This window comes from Nyctereutes procyonoides, unplaced genomic scaffold, assembly GCF_905146905.1.
Source record: "Nyctereutes procyonoides isolate TBG_1078 unplaced genomic scaffold, NYPRO_anot_genome, whole genome shotgun sequence".
Lineage (NCBI taxonomy): Eukaryota > Metazoa > Chordata > Mammalia > Carnivora > Canidae > Nyctereutes > Nyctereutes procyonoides.
In genome coordinates, this window is record NW_026575135.1 from 21,906,182 (window position 1) to 21,929,444 (window position 23,263).

Genomic DNA, 23,263 nt, shown 5'->3' on the forward strand with positions numbered 1-23,263 from the left:
ATGGCATGGGGTCAACTGTAAGGAAAGAGAGAAGGTTATCTTACTGGTAGGATAGAAAGTCCAAGAAGGAGAAATTCATTGAGATCATTTAGTTCCTGGATAGAATATCTCTAAATATAATCCATTCTAAAGTGAGTATTGAGGAAACAAAGGCCCAGAAAGGAAAAGAGACTTGATAATTCCCATACCTTGAGTGATTGGTGAAAGCCAGTTCTTTCGGTAAGTGCTCCAAGTAGTTTGGAATGTGAGTGAAGAATGAATGAATGAATGAATGAATATCCCAAAGGCCTGGGGACTATGAGAGAGAACTGTAAAAGAGAAGAGAAGTCGTAACCAAAATTATTTGGAGAGGGGAATGATAGGAATTGAGAATGAAGATCAGTTATCTCTCCTAGTCTTATGCCCCAAAAGAATAAAAATTCATACAAATGGAGTGTAATAATTCTCACAAAATTGATTAAAATGAATCAGCCACACATGGTATAAGCCAAGGTAAATGTGTGATGTTAATCTGAAATGAAATTAGGAAAATTAAATCCAATTTTGTGAAATCTCAAACACCTCTATGGGAGCCAAATATCACAAAGTAGATTTTAACCAATTTCTCTGCATTTACTTAGAACAATGTAAAGAGTCTCCCAGACTTCCAGGGCTGTTCTTCAGCTGCTCAGCAAGGCAAGTTTCCTCAGTGGCTTTCTGCCCACTTTGGGTATCAGAGATCAGGAATTTGGCTTTCTGAGTTCCTGTAGGTGACAGGGAAGATATATCATGGACAGGTTCAATTGGACTTCTCCTGTGATGGGGTTCATCCTCCTGGGCCTCTCAGCCCACCCAAAGCTGGAGAAAATGTTCTTTGTGCTCATCCTCTTGATGTACCTGGTGATCCTGCTGGGCAACGGGGTCCTCATCCTGGTGACCATCCTTGACTCCCGCCTGCACACACCCATGTACTTCTTCCTGGGGAACCTCTCCTTCCTGGACATCTGCTACACAACCTCCTCAGTCCCCCTTATTCTTGACAGCTTCCTGACCCCCAGGAAAACTATACCCTTCTCAGCCTGTGCCATGCAGATGTTCCTCTCCTTTGCCATGGGAGCCACAGAGTGTGTGCTACTGGGCATGATGGCATTTGATCGCTATGTGGCCATCTGCAACCCGCTTAGGTACCCTGTGGTTATGAGCAAGGCTGCCTATGTGCCCATGGCTGCCAGCTCCTGGGCAGCTGGAAGCATGACTGCCACGGTGCAAACATCCTTAGCGATGCGACTGCCTTTCTGTGGGGACAACATCATCAACCACTTCACCTGTGAGATCCTGGCAGTCCTAAAGTTGGCCTGTGCTGATATTTCCATCAATGTGATCAGTATGGCAGTGGCTAATGTGATCTTCCTTGGCATTCCAGTTCTATTTATTTCTGTCTCTTATGTGTTCATCATTGCTACCATCCTGAGGATCCCCTCAGCTGAGGGGAGGAAAAAGGCCTTCTCCACCTGCTCTGCCCACCTCACTGTAGTGGTCGTCTTCTATGGAACAATCCTCTTCATGTATGGGAAGCCCAAATCCAAGGATCCTCAGGGGGCAGACAAGCAGGACATTTCAGACAAGCTCACCTCCCTCTTCTATGGGGTAGTGACCCCCATGCTCAACCCCATCATCTACAGCCTGAGGAACAAGGACGTGAAGGCTGCTGTGAGGAATCTGGTACTTCACAAACACTTTATCCAGTGATGGTGGAGGGCTCCTGATAGATCTCTATTCCCTAGTTTCTCTCACCTGAGTGGCTCAGAGAATATGCAAAAGGGCCAGTTTCATCTAAGGTACATGGGCACTCTGATTACACAGAGAATTTTATGTGAATAGGAAGTATTTGATGGGACAAAGCTCTCCCGTTCTATAGGCACTTCTATAAAAGTATATACCATTGGTCAAGCCTCATAGCTGTCTATCTCTGGGATGCATACTGAACTAATTGATCGCCAGGAAAAATGACTCTTCAAGTTTTATTTTTAACTTACAAAAACTCTATTGTATAGGTCTGTAATTCCATTGCTTCTTGGCCTTTTTCTTTGAACATATTTGGACGGGCCCTGCATTCATGGTACCTTTAACATGTCCTACAACATATTAAATAACAGTAATATTTTTATCATTATCCTCATTGTTTCTTTCTCCTTATTTTCATATTAATTTCTAAAACGGTTGCTTGAATTGTTCTCTTCCTATGCCTCCATAACTAACCTCTTCTCCTGCCATTAATCATGGTCCCCATCAGAAAATCATTCACACCTTCGGAACAGAGAGGTTAGTAGCTTGTGGCAAAACTGATGCAAGGGTCAAACACTCAGGACTTCTTTCTTTCCTCTTTTTGAAGATGTTATTCATCCCTGGCTTCTGTCCCTAGAGATCAGTGGTCTCCCATAGGTCATCGGAGTAATGTGGAAACAGAGATGTATTTAGGAGAATCAGATGAATTATCTTGTCCTGATGTGGCTTGACCAATGTGCAGCCAAGTGGTGACCATTAGGTGCTTTTCTAGCTAAGAATATCCAACTGTACAGAGCAGTCAGAGGGAGAAGAAGGTGATATGCACCAGCAGATATCTAACAATTGTTCCCATGTCTGGTGAGGAATTCCAAGTCAGCTCCCAATAGGTAGCAATCTAGAATTCCAACTAAAAGAATGAGCAGAATAGAAAGTCTCAGAGCTGACATGAACTATTAACCCAGTAAGGAGGAAATAAAGTACCATCAAAACAAACAGCCTTTGCTGGAAAAGAGTTATTGCAGGAAAATGGTGAGACAGTGAAGAAAAGTCTCAGTGGTATTCTCTGTGGAAATCAGGAGGCTATTGAATCAAGAAAACAGAAGCAGTAAGAGAAGCTAGGAGAAAAGGTGACTAGGAGGTAAAAACTTGTCTTATGGGAAAAATCCACATTGATGATCAAATAAAATTCAACAGAAGTCTTTAAAAGTAGATACAACAATGCTTAAAATTAACTTTTTAATTAAAAAGAACTAAAGTTTATCTCCTGGACTTAAAGGAAAAGAAAAAAAGAGAGAGAGAGAGAGGGAGAAAATTCGGTTATTTGAGAACATGTCAGAGACATAAAAGGTAGACCTGGGGAACTCTAATTTTATTCATGAGAAAAAAACAGAACAGATGAACAGCAAAAAATAATTAAGGAGGAGAGAAACATTCTGCTGAATAGAAATTTTGCATATTTTATTCATAAAAAGTTCACTGGTTGCCATGTAAGAATGGTAGCAAGACATACGTATGTACAGTCGATCCAAGGATAAGTTGTGATTCTCACATATGCCAAAATAATTTTATAGACTCTTCCACAGAAGAAAAGCATATTTCCCAAAAAGGAACAAGAATCTGGCTGCCATTGGCCTCCTGCTCTGGCACCTAAATGAAATGTCAGTGGAACAGAGTTCTGAGGGAAAAGGACTGTGAGTGTTCAATTCTGCACGCTCTGACCATTACACAAATATGAGAGTTAAAAAGACATTGTTGGCACGTGCACAGACAGCACATATCCCTATAATCTCTTTCTCAAAAAGAAATTTTATTTATAAATTTCACATAACAAACAGTTACAAATAAATAATAGAAGGAATGCCACAGATATGGTATGTAAGACACAGTGGAGAATGATCAAATGCTCAAGATCAATAAAGTCTAATGAATGCTTGATACCAAACATGCAAAAACAAATATAAAGGAACAATTAGGAAATGTATCGAGATAAACAGTAACAATAAAGCAATGCTGTGGGATGCCTGGGTGAATCAGTGCTTGAGTGTCTGCCTTCAACTCAGGTCATGATGCCACAGGGAACCTGCTTCTCCCTCTGCCTATGTCTCTGCCTCTCTCTATGTGTCTCTTAGGAATAAATAAATAAATAAATAAAAACTTTTTAAAAGAAGCAATGCTGTGACTCCAGTTACATCTAGATGACTTTATTAAGCTGAGAAATTAAGAAAGAGAAGTACAGTTACAACCCATAGGTCTCATGAAAAATGTGGTGGGAAGGGGAATCTTATGAGTATAATTCATTGCACTGATACTGAAAAAACAAAAGTCGTAGTATGCAGGTTGAAATTTTGAGAGAAAATACCAGTAGACTAGTGTAGAATGAAGAGTTTTGGTAAGAATTAAATGATGGTAAATGAACAAAGAGAGTTGACCAGGTGTGCCTGGGTGGTCCAGTCAGTTAAACATCCCACTCTTGGTTTTGGCTCAGGTTGTGAACTTGAGATAGTGAGATCTAGCTCTGAATGGAGCTCTACACTCAGCAGGGAGACTGCTTAAGATTCTCTTTCCTCTGCCCCTCTACTCACTTGCTCTCTCAAATAAATATATTTATTTATTTAAAAAACAATTATCAAATGAAAAGTCATTACTGAACTTGAGTAGATTTAAATAATTGTGTATTAAATCCATGATACACATTACCCAGTTTCTTAAAGGGCTTAAAAGTTTCTAACTTTAGGAAAGATTAGGAGATCTATTGCAATCATTTTAGTAATAGATTCAAAAAGAAACAGTGGAGGTTCCCTGGGTGGCTCAGTGGTTTAGCGCCTGCCTTCGGTCCAGGGCATGATCCTGGAGTCCCGGGATGGAGTCCCGCATCAGGCTCCCTGCATGGAGCCTGCTTCTCCCTCTGCCTGTGTCTCTGCCTCTCTCATTCTCTCTCTCTGTCTCTCATGAGTAAATAAAAATTAAAAAAAAAAGAAAAAGAAAAAGAAAAAGTGATCTCGATAACAAATATTGAGATGTCACTTGATAATTACCTCCATTTCTGACTTTTTTCAAGGAGCAGACTTAAATAGAGGAAGTCATCCTTGACATGCAATAAACTATCAGAACATCAGCAAGCAGCATGTCTACAACTTGGATTAGGACACCTGCTTACAATGTCTATGACATCTGCAGAGTCTAGCTAATAATTGAGATCAGGAAGATAAAGAAAATAAATATTGAGATGAAGAAAAAGAAGAAAACTATTCACAAATGTTATTTGACTAGAAAAAGTTTTAATCAAATGCCAAAACTACAAGAAGTAGTAAGAAAGTACACTAGAGTGGTTTTATATAATTCACAGCAGTCACCAACACTTTACACGACCGAGGGGAAAATACATAAAGAACTATAAGAGACATATATGAATATTACCCACTTATAATGATCATACAGCAACAGGAGAAATAATAAGACATGTTCAATTTGAAGAAGGAAAAGCCCTGAAAGTAAGCCTCAGGACATTTAACTATCCTCCACCCAAGTACCCTCATTCAAAGCCTTTCTTCCCTCTTGCCAATAGGTTGCTCCTATTGCTCCATCCACTTTCCCATCCCTAGAGCAGGCCCATTCTGTTAGTAGGGAAGGAAGGTCCAAACTCAGAGCTTGGAGGCAAACATGAGGGCTCCCTGACCTAAGGTCTCAGAAGCAAAGAAAACCAGCCTTCAACTCAGCCCATGTTTTTGCGGTATCCAAATTGTCTAGAAAGACCACTGTCCAATGGAGACTTTCAGGGCTCTGCGTATGTGCTGATCAATTTCCACCTCATTACAACTAGTGACCATTTACCTCAGGTTAGGATGATCCCTAATCTCTTCAAGAGATTACAGTATCCATTGAAAGCTTTACTAGCATGACCAAATCAACATCACAGATGATCACAACAAGTCAAGAATGTAATCACCCAAACATGTTGAATCAGAGCATTTCAGATGCTGGACTGAGGGAAAGGACCAGGTGTGATGCAGGAGCTGACTGCCTCTTCCAACAGGTAATCTTCCTGGACCCCAGGCAACTGCTGCCAGGAAGAAATGTAGGAGTGGGGGAGGGGATGAAGAATAGCTGTCCCAGCTCCAGGTTTACTGCTTACCTCTGGTGCTTGTGGAGTTGAGCTGACTGTCCTCCCCAAATTCTTTAATGGTATCAAGATAAGTATTACGAGGGCCAAACAAAACTTGTTCCATAGATAGATGTGGCTAGAGATGGCCAGATTTCTAGAAAAGAACAAGGCCAGCAACCTTTTGACCTCAGTAGAGCTACTTCTTGCTAGACACGTATCCAAAGGCAAGGGAAACAAAGGCAAAATGAACTACTAGGACTTCATCAAGATAAAAAGCTTTTGCACAGCAAAGGAAACAATAAACAAAACCAAAAGACAACCTGAGCACTGGGAGATGATGTTTGTCAATGTCTTATCAGAAAACGGGCTAGTATCTAAGGTCTACAAAGAATTTACCAAACTCAACACCCCCCCCCAAAAAAAAACAGTCCAGTCAAGAAATGAGTAGAAGACATGTAAAGACATTTCTCCAAAGAAGACATACAAATGGCCAACGGACACATGAGAAAATGCTCCACATCACTCGGCATCTGGCAAATAGAGATCAAAATCCTAATGAGATACCCCAACACAGCAGTCAGAATGGCTAAATTAACAATGCAGAAACAACAGAGGTTTGCGAGGACACAGAGCAAATGGAACTATCTCACTTTTGGCCAGAGGACAAACTGGTGCAGCTACTTTGAAAAGCAATATGGATATTTTGTACATTGCTGCTATACACATAGGAGTGAAATAAGTCAATCAGAGAAGGACAAATATTATATGGTCTCATTCATTTGGGGAACATAAAAAATAGTGAAAGGGAATAAAGGGGAGAGAAGAAAAAATGAGTGGGAAATATCAGAAAGGGAGACAGAATATGAAAGACTGCTAACTCTGGGAAACGAACTAGGGGTGGTGGAAGGGGGGTGGGTGGGGGCTCGGGGTGACTGGGTGACAGGCGCTGAGGTGGACACTTGACAGTATGAGCCCTGGGTGTTATTCTATATGTTGGCAAATTCAAAACCAATAAAAAATAAATTTATTTTAAAAAAGGGAAACAATATGGAGCTTCCTCAAAAAGTTAAACCTAGGGCTATCTATGACCCAACATATGCACTACTAGGGATTTACCTCAAAGAATCAAATGTAGTAATCCAAGGGGGCAACTATACCCCAGTGTTCATAGCAACAATATCCACAATAGCCAAACCATGGAAACAGCACAGACGTCCATCAACAAATAATGGATAAAGAAAGTGGAATGTATATACAGTGGAATACTACTTGGCCATCGAAAAATGAAATCTTACCATTTTCAGCAATGGGGATGGGACTAGAGGATATCATACTAATCAAAATAAGTTACTCAGAGAAAGACAATTATCATATGATCTCACTTACAGGTGGAATTTAAGAAACAAGACAGAGGATCATAGGGGAAGAGAAGAAAAAATGAAACAGGACACAATCAGAGAGGGAGACAAACCATAAGAGACTCTTAATCATAGAAAACAAACTGAGGGTCGGTGCAGGGGAGAGAGGTGTGGAGACGGGGTAACTGGGTGATGGACATTAAGGAGGGCATGTGATAAAATGAACACAGGGTGTTATAAAAGACTGATGGATCACTGACCTCTACTTTTGAAACCAATAATACATTCATTATATGTTAGTTAATTGAATTTGAATAAACCAATCTGGAAAAGATAGTCTCTTCAATAAATGGTTGGAGAAAGCTGGAGAGCTATATGCAAAAGAACGAAATTGGACTAATTTTTATATCATACACAAAAGTGAAATAAAAATGGGTTAAAGATTTAAAGGAAAGACTCGACCATAAAACTCCTAAAAGAAAACATAGGCAACAAATTCTTGCACATTGGCCTCAACAACGTTTTTCTGGATATGACATACCGCACGCACCTCACAGTGGTCAGAATGCCTACGTTCAAAAAGACAAGAAATAACATATACTGGTGAGGACGTAGAGAAAATGTTAAATTAATGGTTACAAAGTGTTTGTCCCAGTGACAGGCACATGGGAGGGCCTCAATGAACATAGTCAATTCTGCTGCTGCTGTAGTTAGATATTTCTCCTGTCTCCCCGTTCTGGATGTCTAGAACTCACATGGGGACAATGTATTTTGTCTCTGAATGGAGCACTGGCTGGTCTGGGACCAAAGGGAAAGCTCAGAAGACAGTGGCATCTGCTGTATGCTCTTCTCCAGTTGACCTTCTCCCAGTTGACTGTGTCCCAGTTGTTACCTTTAATTGGAGGCCCCAGGTATGCTTAAGGCCTCTACCCTATGCACATTTGACATTCCAAACTTTAGATTGCTTCTGGGACTAACAGAGTCCCTGTAGGAGATCACAGCTGCTGCTTGGGGAATCCTTTCACTGCTGGGGAAAAGGTACCCTTGGGATCGCTGGGCTTCAGATCAGGATGACAGGTCCCGTCCAGGAAGAGTCTGTAGCTGAGGCACCTAGTCAGCCTGCACAGCTAGGAGGAAGGATGCGAAGGAAACCGCAGCAGAGGCTGAAGTTCCCACAAGGATGTCAGCAGAGAAGAAGAAAGAGGATCTCAGGGGCAAAGGAAGTCCAGCAGGGGAGTGTCTGGGGTCCTTCTGTGGCATCCGGGGCCTGGCCCAGGGCACAGTGAGAAGCTGAGAATTGTGTCCGGTATCAGAAGACCCAGAGAAGTGGCTGCAAGCAGGATGCAGGTAGGGAGCTCTGGGCTGGGGTGGGGACAGGGATGGTGGCCATGACTTCTGAAGAGCATTTTCCAAAGATAGACTTGCCTCCTCACCCTGCCTCTGCTCCAAGAACCTTCCAGCTGCAACTGACCGTGAGCAGCTTGCTGGAGCAGAGAGGAACAGCTGAGGTAAACCCAAGCAGTCCCTCATGCTCTACAGAGCTCACTAGTGACCAAGCCCCTGCCCTGACACTGCTGTTCCATCCTCCCTGGGAGGAGCCCAGACCCTTGGGAGGAAAGCAGCCTGATTTCTTGCTGAGATTTCCCAGAAGACTGAGCCTTGCTCAGGGTCAGAGGGTGAGCAGACAGCAAGTTGGGACCTATCATTGTCTGTGACTCCCAGTCTGTGGCTAGTTCTTTTTTCCTCACTTTCTTCCTACCCCTCTTTCATGGGGGAAACAGTCCAAGACTCCCAATAGATGCCTGAAACCACAGAGAGTCCTGAACTCTGTGTATCCTGTTTCTTCCTATATATACATACCTAGGATCAAGTTTCATTTCTAAATCTGACACAGTGAGAGATCAACAACAACCAATAATAGAGATGAGTTATGACAATATACTGTAATGAAAGTTATGTGCATGTGGTCTCTCTAAGTATCTTATTGTACTGCACTCTCCCTTCTTCTTTGAAGAAACAAGATGAGAAAATGGCCACACGATGAGCTGAAGTGAGGTGAGTGACCTAGACATCGTGATATAGCTGAGCCTGCTATTGACCTTGTGACCATATGTCAGAAAGGCCATCTTCGGCTGCAAACCACAGTTGGAGGTGTTGGCAGGGCAGGAACCGAAACTCTGCCAAGCAAAATGCTTCTTTTTTTTAAAAGATTTTATTTATTTATTCATGAAAGACACAGAGAGGCAGAGACATAGACAGAGAGAGAAGCAGGCTCCTCCCCATCAGGGAGCCTGATGTGGGACTCGATCCTTGAACTGGGTACTCACCCTGAGCCAACGGCATACACCCAACCGCTGAGCTACCCAGGCATCCCAAGCAAAATGCTTCTAATGAGGAATTACTATACTGAGAATTTCCCCCCTGAACACAAAGTAATTTTTGCCCATTGTATTAGATAATTTGATAATATTGGGGTGTCTGGGTGGCTCAGTCAAGACCATCTAATTTGAGTATAAGAGTGTGTACACATGTATTCTTCCTCCTTTATTGTAGTGTAACGGTATACAATTATAAACATAAAGTCTAAAATTTCATTATATGAAGTGGCATCGTCAGCCATTTATTAGTAGGTATTTTGTTTCCCATATTCATTCATAAATATGGCTGTGATGAATGCCTTTATTGAGAGATACTGGCCTTCTGCTCTCATTGATCCTTTAGAATTGCTTCCCAAGGCTGGACTTCCTGAGTTCCGTGGGCCTTTCATGTATTCCGTTTCCTATGCAAACTGCTCCAGAGAGGCTGTACGTGTGCATGGGGCTCTGGACCACCTTGTGTTCCCGTCCTCTTCTCAGCTGCCTGCTAACTCCAGAGATCAGTAGTGACCAGCCCACAAGCAAGGCTCTGTCCCTGGGACAAGCTGAGGAGTCATACCTGTAGGATGCAGCCACAAAGGTAAAGACTTCCCTTCCTTTCCTGGCTCTCACAGGCTGACACCTGGCCACCAGGGGCTGTAGGTGTCAGAGCTCTTTGTTCTCTTCCACCCTGAGTCTCCTCCAAAGCCTGGCACAGCATAATTTCCTGCTGGCCATGTCTTGAGGGGAAACCAAGTACTCAGAGCTCTCCTTCACACACACACACACACACACACACACACACACACACACACACACACGGGCGTCCCACACATCGAAAGGAGTGGGCTGTCCCCTTCATCAAAGTCTGCTCCCTGCCTGATGAAGGAAAGTGCTGGACAGCTCACGACAGAGTTGGGATGCCCTGGGAAGCACCTGTTCAGCCCATTCACAATGCACAGGGAGAAACTGAGACCTAGGACTGGCTCAAGCTACACAGATATCCATGTCACAGACAGGGGCAGGCCCCACAGCCCTGGGCTCAGTGTGCAAGATCTTCCTAGCCATCCAGTTTATTCCAATTGAACCAGCTTTCATTCAGCATGGCAGGCATGAAGGACTTCCATGGCAGCAGCTCTCACATGGGTCAAATCTTGTGCATCTCTCATGTCCACAGCACATTGTCCATGGAAGAAGCTTCTGTGTACACAGCTCTGTCTGAAAAAGTGGACAGGATGGCCTCTCTCACAGAAGCCACCATCCCTGGTCTCCAACCACAGCATATCCTAGTCACTCTTGAATCCTGCTTGTGGCATTGACTGCTATATTCACTTTTCCTTTTCTGGGGCTGGGAGAGCCACGGGGAGGAATGGGAGACAGGCTGGGGCAGAATTTCATGGTGAAGCACCCAGAATGGGCCTGCACTGAGCACTCGGGAGCACCCTCATGTGCTGAATGAGGGATGGGGCAAGGGTCCTAGGCTTGCATGGAAAACACAATGAAACCCATGGTTGCATAATGGGGGCAACCCTTCCTCATTTAGATCGGTGCTCCTCTGCCGGGCACGATTGGTACCTCCTTCTCCTCCCAGAAACATCTGGCAATGTGTGGAGACATTTCTATTGTTACATCTCAAGGAGCAGGTGCTACTGGCTACAGGTGGGCAGAGGTCAGGGATGGTGCTAAACATCCTATGATGCACAGGACAGCCCACACGGCAAAGAATTCCCCAGCCCCAAGTGTCACTAGTGCCGAGGCTGACAAAGTCTAGGTTCAGGGCATGAGCTACTCTGCCTGAGAATATATCTGACGTAAAGTCCTACCATGACTGAAGCAAGAGCGTGTGGACAATGAGACAGATCAGAGAATACACAGGGCTGGTATTGGAGAGACAGACTCTCTTAAATATCTGTGTAGCTATTTGGTGGAAAGAACCCAGGTTTGGCACCTGGGATCCAGCCCCAGCTCTGTCACTCAAACTTAAGAACCAAATCTTTGGCTCCTCTGAGCTTTGGTTACTTTTACCCATAAAACTTGAATGATAACATCTTCTCTGTGGAGCGTTGCAAAGAAGTGGCGCAGAATAGATGGTCATTAATATTAACCACTTATCTTCTACCCTCCACCCACTCCTACACACACACACACACACACACACACACACGTGCACCCACACTCACACCATGCAGGCACACACACCACCTCAATTAATATTTTTTATTGGAGTTCAATTTGCCAACATATAGAATAACACCCAGTGCTCATCCCATCAAGTGCCCCCCTCAGTGCCCGTCACCCAGTCACCCCCACACCCCGCCCACCGCCCCTTCCACCACCCCTTGTTCGTTTCCCAGAGTTAGGAGTCTCTCATGTTCTGTCTCCCTCTCTGATATTTCCCACTCATTTTCTCTCCTTTCCCCTTTATTCCCTTTCACTATTTTTAATATTCATACACCACCCCCATTAAGAAAGAGCTATAGACATATTACAAGTGGGGTTTCTGAATACAGAGTCTGGGCAACTGTAGCTGAGAGACGGGAAATCCTCTACACAAAAGCACGCAAGTCCTCCTGTAAGCTAGCTGCTTGCATGGAACACCACAATGGAGGCAGAGTCAGACATTACCCAACAATAAAGTATAAACATGAGGGGACAAAGGAAAACATTCCATAGTCACCGTTAGCTTAGAATTTCGCCAATATTCTAATGAGGTGGGATTAGAAGTGAATGCCATATATCCTGCTCTGTGATAACTGTCGCCAGCGTGGTCATTAAGAATGGAGTTAACTGGTCAGTAAGCTCATGGCTCTCATCCCATAGTGTGGGTCACTCGCCGGGTTACTGCTTCCATGGACTTCATAAAGCTCTTCCCCATGAGGGCACATCCCCACATATTGCCATTAATGTGTATTAAAACAGGCAGACCTCAGTACTGACAATGGTCACGTCTGTGTTGCGGAGGGTGGGCAGAGTCAAGAAGTCATCCTCATGTGGCTGAACGTTTACCTAGGCTTTACCCTGGCTGGATTTAGATGAACACTTTTAAACAAGTTCCTTACAAATGGAATCGATGTTAAAAAGGCTTGAACCTTGGTAGTTGTAAGAATTGGATCAGCTTGGGAATTCTCCTCCCCGAGAATATAAGAAAGCTGAGATTACATGAAATTTCTATGCATGTATATCAAAAAGAAGTAACTTATAGCATTTTCTAATGCTCACCATAAAGCAGAGGAAAAGTCTCTTCTGACTGGGGATTAGCTCTGCTGAACTCAGGTCCTCTGTATATTACCACTTTACTCAAACTTGGGCAGATCACTTCCCCCTCTGGGCCTCAGTTGCTTTTACAGGCAATGAGAGAAAAACTCCCTCGCAAACAGCTGCGTACAATATTGCTAAACTCTGTTCCAGCCTGGACCTTCTCTCATCTGAGGGGTAAGCACACCTACCTATTATCTCTTTTATCTCTCATACACGTACGCTCTCCTACTACGTAGCTGGGACTTGACAGCTTACCAGATGCCTGAGATGCTTCACAAGAAAGCCTCAAATGCTGCTTTTGTGCTTTGGTGAAGAAGGAAGGGGGAACACATGGAAAAAGCCAACTGGTCCTCCCCTGTGGCGGGGTTCATTCTCCTGGGACTCTCAGACCACCCAGGTTGGAGAAAATATTTTTTGTGCTCATCCTCCTGATGTACCTGGTGATCCTGCTGGGCAATGGGGTCCTCATCCTGGTGACCATCCTTGACTCCCGCCTGCAAACACCCATGTACTTCTTCCTGGGGAACCTCTCCTTCCTGGACATCTGCTACACAACCTCCTCAGTCCCTCTAGTGCTGGATGGCTTCCTGACCCCAAGGAAAACCATCTCCTTCTCAGCCTGTGCTGTGCAGATGTTCTCTCTCATTCGCTATGGCAGGCACAGAGTGTGTGCTTCTGGGCATGATGGCATTTGATCGCTATGTGGCCATCTGTAACCCGCTTAGGTACCCTGTGGTCATGAGCAAGGCTGCCTATGTGCCCATGGCTGTCAGCTCCTGGGCTATTGGTGGTACTGCTTCTGTGGTACACACATCCTTGACAATTCAGTTGCCTTTCTGTGGAAACAATGTCATCAATCACCTTGCCTGTGAGATCCTGGCTGTCCTGAGATTGGCCTGTGTCGACATCTCCATCAATGTCATCAGCATGGGAGTGACAAATGTGATCTTCTTGGGGGTCCCAGTTCTGTTTATCTCTGTCTCTTATGTGTTCATCATTGCTACCATCCTGAGGATCCCCTCAGCTGAGGGGAGGAGAAAGGCTTTCTCCACCTGCTCTGCCCACTTCACTGTGGTGGTCATCTTCTATGGGACCTTATTTTTCATGTATAGAAAGCCCAAATCTAAGGATTCCCTGGGACAAAACAAAGAGGACCTTTCAGACAAGCTCATTCCCCTCTTTTATGGAGTGGTGACCCCCATGCTCAACCCCATCATCTACAGCCTCAGGAACAAGGACGTGAAGTCTGCTGTGAGGAACCTGATGTCTCAGAAGTGCTTCACCAGGTGATGTAGAAGGGCTCCACTGTGGTTCTCACCCTATGGGAGTAAGGACTTTTGAGCATTATAGCTGCCATTCAAAAGACAAGTCAAGTTATCCAGAACGGTCGCTTGCCCTTCAGCCCATTTTCAGGGAATGATTAACTTCTCAGATGCATCTTCTGAGTTTTAGCCATTTATCTTAGAGTTTCAACTCATGCCAGACAATGAAGGTCTAATTAATATACAAAGACATTCTGAACACATAGTAAAACCGAGCAGACTGGAACCATTAGAGTGAGTTGAATGACCTGTACTGTGTCTAAGCAACACAGTTGGGAGATCAAGGGATATCCCAGAAACATTGCCTTTCCTCTTGGATTCCCCAAGAGAGTCAGAGCAACAAGGAGGAAGTGAGAATTTTCATTTTGGACCTTTTTTTTATGACACTCAAATTGCCTGAAGTTCTAAGAAGAGACAAAGACAAGTTCTCCACATAGAGAGCTTTTGGGTGGGAACAATCTATTCTGATTTACTGAATTTCTTTTTAGGTATGAGAACATTGAGGCTATTTTTTCTCAAGGTAGTTCACATCATGAAACACTGCTAATCAATGTAAGAAGGAGTATAGAGTTTGAATTTGCTATTCCTCACATACAGCAATTCCCAGTAGAATGCTAATATTCAGTTAGATTTTCACCCATATTCTGAAAAAAAGAAAGATGGTATAGATACGACAGATGGAGAGACAGACAGCGGCTAAATATATTTGAAGACCTTGGAGTCGGGGGAACTAACATTTGACACGTTTCTTTGTACCAGGACTTCTCAAAGTGTTTAGTATGCTACAGTACACTGTGAATGTCCAAGACACATAAACTCTGTAGCATTTTCTGAGCATCCATAGCTCAGCAGGATAAAAGTTGGAAAGCATTTTCATACCTATGACCTTGGGAGGGTTGTTTAAACTTTCCCAGTCTATTTCTTCATACTTTAACACCTAACCCCTAGATTTCACATTAATTGGATAAGAAATTATAAATAAGTGCCTTGTAAATGTTTAAGCACAATGGAACTAGAAGATAGTAGTTGTAGTTGTATCTTGAATGCTGCACAGTCCTGTGTGCCGTGTGGCAAGGAGCAAGACATGGTCCCTAGCTAGACGATACACACCCAAGATGAATGAGAATTTCAAAGATGGTAGCAGTTGAAAAGCAACATTTTGACAGCAACTTCGAGGAAATTCTTTGAATATGGCAGACTTATTTAAAAAGAGAATTTAGAAAGTTGATCCAATTTTGAGACTAGATGTTGGTAATGGGAAGTTTCTGCTTCAAGTGATATTTACATTTTCTTATACTTACCAAAACAGAGTTGCGTAAGGATACATATTTTGTTAATAACATTTCATATCCTTCTGTTCATCCTGTTACTGATTTCCACTTTGCACCAGTAGAGAATAATCTTGCCATTGCAAATACGCAAATGACACCTAGCGGCCATTTAAGCAAACTTCAGACCCTTAGTGGAGCCATGCCCTGAAGAGGCTTCAGGGGGTTTTCTTGTTCAACCCTATGGCATGCAGTTCCTTTCCAATGTCCCTGATTGTAGTCAACAGGCATTTGTTTGGAACCTCCAATGACAAAGAATTCAATACTTCTGTATTCTAACTTTTTCATTCAGCCCTAGCAATTTCCTCCTCAGTATGCTTAACTATACCCTCCAGTTACTTCTACCATCACTCCTAATTGGATTCCGTGCCTCTACATGAGATGCATCCAATCTCTTTCCTTCTGGAATATGAAGATAGTTCTGCAGGTCCCGAGACCAGAAGAACTTGAAAGGATCCAGCCCAAATAGCCCAGTCCTTCCTCCGATGCCAATGTTCTTTGTGCTCATCCTCCTAATGTATCTAGTGATCCAGAGGGCAACGGGGTCTGCATCCTGGTGACCCTGTCTACCTCCCACCAGGAGATGTTCATGACTTCTTCACTGGGAACTCACATTCTTGGACATCTCAGTCTCCCTCATTCTTGAAAGCTTCGTAACTCCCAGGAAAGCCATTCCCCTTCTCCAAGTCTGCTGTGCAGATGTTTCTCTCCTTTGCCACGGGAGCCACAGAGATTATGCTACTGAGCATGATGGCATTTGATCACTATGTGGCCCTGTAACCTCCTAGGTGCATTGTGGTCAAAGCAAGACTGTGTATGTCCTCATGTCTGCCAGCTCCTGGAAGGCTGGGTGCATGACTCCCATGGTGCATACATCCTGAGCAATGAGAAGGTCTTCCATGACTATATCATCAATCACTTTATCTGTGAGATCCCGGCTGTGCTGATTTTGTCCTGTGCGGACATCTCATCAATGTGATCGGTATGGCAGTAGCCCATGTGATCTTCCTAGGCATTCCAGTTCTATTTATTTTTGTCTCTTATGTGTTCATCATTGCTACCATCCTGAGGATCCCCTCAGCTGAGGGGAGGAAAAAGGCCTTCTCCACCTGCTCTGCCCACCTCACTGTAGTGGTCGTCTTCTATGGAACAATCCTCTTCATGTATGGGAAGCCCAAATCCAAGGATCCTCAGGGGGCAGACAAGCAGGAGATTTCAGACAAGCTCACCTCCCTCTTCTGTGGGGTGGTTACCCCCATGCTCAACCCCATCATCTACAGCCTGAGGAACAAGGACGTGAAGGCTGCTGTGAGGAACCTGGTACTTCACAAACACTTTATCCAGTGATGGTGGAGGGCTCCTGATAGATCTCTATTACCTAGTTTCTCTCACCTGAGGTGCTCAGAGGATAAGCTAAAGGTCCAGTTTCATCTAAGGTACATAGGCACTCTGATTACACAGAGAGTTTTATGTAAATAGGAAGCATTTGATGGGACATAGCTCTCTCATTCTATAGGCACTTCTACAAAAGTATATACCATGGTCAAGCCTCATAGCTGTCTATCTCTGGGATGCATACTGAACTAATTGTTCGCCAGGAAAAATGACTCTTCAAGTTTTATTTTTAACTTACAAAACTCTATTGTATAGGTCTGTAATTCCATTGCTCCTTGGCCTTTTTCTCTGAACATATTTGGACGGGCCCTGCATTCATGGTACCTTTAACATGTCCTACAACATATTAAATAACAGTAATATTTTTATCTTTATCCTCATTGTTTCTTTCTCCTTATTTTCATATTAATTCCTAAAACTGCCGCTTGAATTGTTCCCTTCCTATGCCTCCATTATTAACCTCTTCTCCTGTCCTTAATCATGGTCCCCATCAGAAAATCATTCACACCTTCGGAACAGAGAGGTTAGTAGCTTGTGGCAAAACTGATGCAAGGGTCAAAGGTCCAGGCCTTTTTCCCCCTTTTCCTGGCTTCTGTCCCTAGAGATCAGTGGTCTCCCATAGGTCAGCAGAGTGATATGGAAATGGAGATGTATTTAGGAGAATCAGATGAATTATCTTGACCTGATGTGGCTTGACCAAACGTGCAGCCAAGTGGTGACCATCAGGTGCTTTTCAAGCTAAGAATGCCCAACCATACAGGGCACTCAGAGGGAGAAGAAGGCGATGTTCACCAGCAGACATCTAACAATTGCTACCATGTCTGGTGAGGAATTCCAAGTCAGCTCCCAATAGATAGCAATCTAGAAGTCCAGCTAAAAGAATGAGCAGAGTAGAAAGCATCTGAGAGCTGACATGAACTATTAACCAAGTAGGGAGGAAATAAAGTACCATCAAAACAAACAGCCTTTGCTGGAAAAGAGTTATTGGAGGAAAATGGTGAGACAGTGAAGAAAAGTCTCAGTGGTATTCTCTGTGGAAATCAGGAGGCTATTGAATCAAGAAAACAGAAGCAGTCTACCGAAGAGAAGCTAGGAGAAAAGGTGACTAGGAGGTAAAAACTTGTCTTATGGGAAAAATCCAATTGGTGATCAAATAAAATTCAACAGAAGTCTTTAAAAGTAGATACAACAATGCTTAAAATGAACTTTTTAATTAAAAAGAACTAAAGTTTACCTCCTGGACTTAAAGGGAGAAAAGAGAGAGAGAGAGAGAGAGAGAGAGAGAGAGAGAGAGAGAGAGAAAATTCGGTTATTTGAGAACATGTCAGAGACATAAAAGGTAGACCTGGGGAACTCTAATTTTATTCATGAGAAAAAAAACAGAACAGATGAACAGCAAAAAATAATTAAGGAGGAGAAAAACATTTTGCTGAACAGAAATTTTGCATATTTTATTCATAAAAGGTTTATCGATCACCAGGTAAGAATTATAGCAAATGATGTACCTATGTACGATCAATCCAAGGATAAGTTGTGATTCGCACATATGCCAAACTAATTCTATAGACTTTTCCACAGAAGAAAAGCATATTTACCAAAAAGGAACAAGAATATGGCTGGCTGCCATTGGCTTGGTGCTCTGCCACCCTAAATGTAGATGCCAGTGCAACAAGGTTTACGGAATTCTGAGGGAAAAGAGCCGTGAGTCTCGAATTCTACACGCCCTGACCATTACACAAATGTGAGAGTTAAAAAGACATTGTTGGCACGTGGAAACACAGACAACGCATATCCTATAATCTCTTTCGAAAAAAAATTATTCATACAGTTCACACAACAAACAGTTACAAATATATAATAGAAGGAATGCCAGAGATATGGTATGTAAGACACAGTGGAGAATGATCAAATGCGTAAGACAAATAAAGATGAATAAACGCTTGATAGCAGATGTGCAAAGACAAATATATGAAGGAATGGTGAGAAAATACATCGAGGTAAACAGTAACAATAAAGCAATGCTGTGACTCTAGTTACAATTCTAGAGGTCTTTATTAAGCCTAGAAATTAAGAAAGTTAAGTATAGTTACAACCCGTTATAGGTCTCATCTTATGAATAACATGGTGGGAAGGGGAATCTTATGGGTATAATTCATTGCATTGATACTGAAATAACAAAAATCTTAGTATGCTTATTGAAATTTTGAGAGAAAAATACCAGTAGACTAGTATAGGATAAAGACTTTTCATAAGAATTAGAGGATAATGAATGAACAAAGAGAGATGATCAGGTGTGCCTGGGTGGCCCAGTGAGTTAAGCATCCCACTCATGGTTTTGGCTCAGGTTGTGAACTTCAAATGGTGAGATCCAGCTCTGAATGGAGCTCTACACTCAGCAGGGAGTCTACTTATGATTCTCCCTCTCTCTGCCCCTCCATTCCCTCTCTCTCTCTCAAATACATATATTTTAAAAAACACAAGTTAATCAGATTAAAAATCATTACTGAACCTGAGTAGATTTAAATAATTGTGTATTAAATCCATGATACACAGTATCCAATTTCTTTTTTTTCATATTATCCAATTTCTTTTTTTTATAAATTAATTTGTATTGGTGTTCAATTTACCAACATACAGAATAACACCCAGTGCTCATCCCGTCAAGTGTCCCCCTCCGTGCCCGTCACCCATTCACCCCCACCCCCCGCCCTCCTCCCTTTCCACCACCCCTAGTTCATTTCCCAGAGCATATTATCCAATTTCTTAAAGAGCTTCAAGGTTTCTAACTTTAGGAAAGAGTAGGAGATATATTGCAAACATTTTAGTAATAGATTTAAAAAGAAAAAGTGACCCCAATAACAAATATTGAAAGTCACTTGATAATTTAACATTGATTTTTGACTGTTTTAAAGTAGCAGACTTGGAGGCAGGGCAAGATGGTGGAGGAGTGGGGGTTCTCAACTCACCTGGCCCCACCAACTTAGCGAGATAACTTTCAAACCATCCTGAACACCTAGCAATTTGACCTGAGATTTAAAGAGAGAACAGCTGGAACACTACAGAGAGAATGGTTTTCACTTCTAACAAGAATCATCTAGAGTGAAGTTTACTTAGGTCGTGATTGATATTCTTGACTCAGTCCACTCATACAGACACTCTGCACTGAGCAAAATGACTAAAAAGGAAGGAATTTACCACAAAAGAATCAGAAACAGTACTCTTTGCTACAGAGTTACAGAATTTGGATTACAATTCGATGTCAGAAAGCCAATTCAGAAGCACAATTATAAAGCTACTGGTGGCTCTGGAAAAAAGCATAAAGGATTCAAGAGACTTCAGAATTTAGATCTAATCAGGCCGAAATTAAAAATCAAATAAATGAGATGCAATCCAAACTGGAGGTCCTAATGACAAAGGTTAATGAGGTGGAAGAAAGAGTGAGTGACATAGAAGACAAGTTGATGGCAAGGAAAGAAGCTGGGGAAAAAAGAGAAAGACAATTAAAAGACCATGAGGAAAGATTAAGGGAAATAAATCATAGCCTCAGAAGGAAAAATCTACATATAATTGGTGTTCCAGAGTGCTGAGAGGGACAGAGGGCCAGAAAGCATATTTGACCAAATCATAGTTGAGAACGTCCCTAATTTGGGGAGGGAAACAGGCATTCAGATCCAGGAGATAGAAAGCCCCCCCCCCAAATCAATAAAAACCATTCAACACCTGGACATTTAATAGCGAAACTTGCGAATTCCAAAGATAAAGAGAAAATCCTTAAAAGAGCGAGACAAGGGGATCCCTGGGTGGCGCAGCGGTTTGGCGCCTGCCTCTGGCCCAGGGCACGATCCTGGAGACCCGGGATCGAATCCCACATCGGGCTTCCGGTGCATGGAGCCTGCTTCTCCCTCTGCCTGTGTCTCTGCCTCTCTCTCTCTCTGTGACTATCATAAATAAATAAAAAATCAAAAAAAAAAAATTTAAAAAAAAAAAAAAGAGCGAGACAAGAGATCCCTAACTTATATGGGGAGAAATATTAGATTAACAGCAGACCTCTCCACAGAGATTCAGGGTACTAAATGAGAAGAACATGCAGCCAAGAATACTATATCCAGCATGGCTCTCATTCAGACCAGAAGGAGAGCTAAAGAGCTTCCAAGGTAGGCAGACACTGAAAGAATATGTGACCACCAAACCAGCTCTGCAAGAAACATTAAGAGGGACCCTGTAAAAGAAGGAAGAAGCCCAAAGAAATAATGCACAAAACAGGGACTGAATAGGTATTATGATGACACTAAATTCATATCTTTCTTTTTTTAAATTTTTTATTTATTTATGATAGTCACAGAGAGAGAGAGGCAGAGACACAGGCAGAGGGAGAAGCAGGCTCCATGCACCGGGAGACCGATGTGGGATTCAATCCCAGGTCTCCAGGATCGTGCCCTGGGCCAAAGGCAGGCGCCAAACCACTGCGCCACCCAGGGATCCCTAAATTCATATCTTTCAATAGTAACTCTGAACGTGAATGGGCTAAATGATCCCATCAAAAGACGCAGGGTTTCGGACTGGATAAAAAAGCAAGATCCATCTATTTGCTATCTACAAGAGACTCATTTTAGACCTAAGGACACCTCCAGCCTGAAAATGAAAGGTTGGAGAACCATTGACCATTCAAATGGTCCTCAAAAGAAAACTGGGGTAGCAACCCTCATATCAGATAAATTAAAGTTTATTCCAAAGACTGTAGTAAGAGATGAAGAGGGACACTATATCATATATAAAGGGTCTATCCAACAAGGAGACCTAGCAATCATGAATATTTATCCCCCTAATGTAGGAGCTACCAAGTACATCAATCAATTAATAACCAAAGTAAAGACATACTTAGAATAATAATACACTAATAGTAGGAGACTTCAACACGGCTCTTTGTGCAAATGACAGATCTTCTAAGCACAACATCACCAAAGAAACAAGAGCTTTAAATGGTGCACTGGACCAGATGGATTTCACAGATATATACAGAACTTTGAATCTGAACACAACTGAATACACATTCTTCTCAAGTGCACATGGAACTTTCTCCAGAAAGACCACATACTGGGTCACAAATCAGGTCTCAACCAACACCAAAAGACTGGGATTGTCCCCTGCATATTTTCAGACCACAATACTTTGAAACTAGAACTCAATTACAAGAAGAAATTTGGAAAAAACTCAAAACACGTGGAGGTTAAAGAGCATCCTGCTATAGGATCAATGGGTCAACCAGAAAATTAGAGAAGAATTAAAAAGATTCATGGAAAGTAATGAAAATGAAGATACAACCATTCAAAATCTTTGGGATACAGCAAAAGCAGTCCTAAGAGGGAAATACATTGTAATACCAGCATCCCTCAAAAAATCAGAAAAAACTCAAATACACAAGCTCACCTCGCACCTAAAGGAACTGGAGAAAGAACAGGAAATAAAACCTACACCAAGCAGAAGAAGAGAGTTAATAAAGATTCGAGCAGAACCCAATAAAATAGAGACCAGAAGAACTGTAGAACAGGTCCAAAAAACCAAGAGTTGGTTCTTTGATAGAATTAATAAGGTAAATAAACCCTTAGCCAGCCTTATTGAAAAGAAAAGAAAAAGACTCAAATTAATAAAATCATGAATGAAAAAGGAGAGATAACAACCAATACCAAGGAAATACAAACAATATTAAAAACATATTATGAGCAGTTATACGCCAATAAATTAGGCAATCTAGGAGAAATGGATGCATTTCTGAAAAACCACAAATTACCAAATCTGGAACAGGAAGAAATAGAACACCTGAACAGGCCAATAACCAGGGAGGAAATTGAAGCAGTCATCAAAAACCTTCCCAAGACACAAAAGTCCAAGGCAGATGGCTTCCCAGGGGAATTCTATCAAACGTTTAAAGAAGAAACCATACCTATTCTACTAAAGCTGTTTGGAAAGATAGAAAGGGATGGAGTACTCCCAAACTTGTTTTATGAGGCCAGCATCACCTTATTTCCAAAACCAGTCAAAGACCCCACCAAAAAGGAGTATTATAGACCAATATCCCTGATGAAAACAGATGCAAAAATTTTCAACAAGGTACTAGACAATAGGATCCAACAGTACATTAAGAAGATTATTCACCATGAGCAAGTGAGAATTATCCCCGGGATGCAAGGTTGGTTCAACACTTGTAAAGGAATCAACGATAGATCACATCAACAACAGAAAGAACAGGAACCATATGATTGTCTCAATAGACATAGAGAACACATTTGACAAAATACAGCATCCGTTCCTGATCAAAATTCTTCACAGTGCAGGGATGGAGGGAACATTCCTTAGCATCTTAGAAGCCATCTACAAAAAGCCC

The 23,263-nt window shown here is 42.4% G+C and overlaps 2 protein-coding genes and 1 pseudogene across 2 annotated transcripts; all 3 read left to right on the forward strand.

Annotated features, from left to right (window-relative positions):
- The first annotated feature begins 768 nt into the window (after positions 1-768).
- LOC129495046 (olfactory receptor 13C7-like) lies at positions 769-1,728 on the forward strand. The gene has a single exon (XM_055302354.1). It carries the CDS (start codon positions 769-771, stop codon positions 1,726-1,728), a length of 960 nt encoding a protein of 319 aa, XP_055158329.1.
- An 11,438-nt stretch (positions 1,729-13,166) lies between these two features.
- Positions 13,167-14,126, forward strand: LOC129495045 (olfactory receptor 2S2-like). The gene is given in 3 exon segments (XM_055302353.1): positions 13,167-13,230; positions 13,233-13,474; positions 13,476-14,126. Coding segments are annotated over 3 exon segments (957 nt in total).
- Positions 14,127-15,971: 1,845 nt separating this feature from the next.
- On the forward strand, positions 15,972-16,833 carry LOC129494565 (olfactory receptor 13C7-like; annotated as a pseudogene).
- The last annotated feature ends 6,430 nt before the right edge of the window (positions 16,834-23,263 follow it).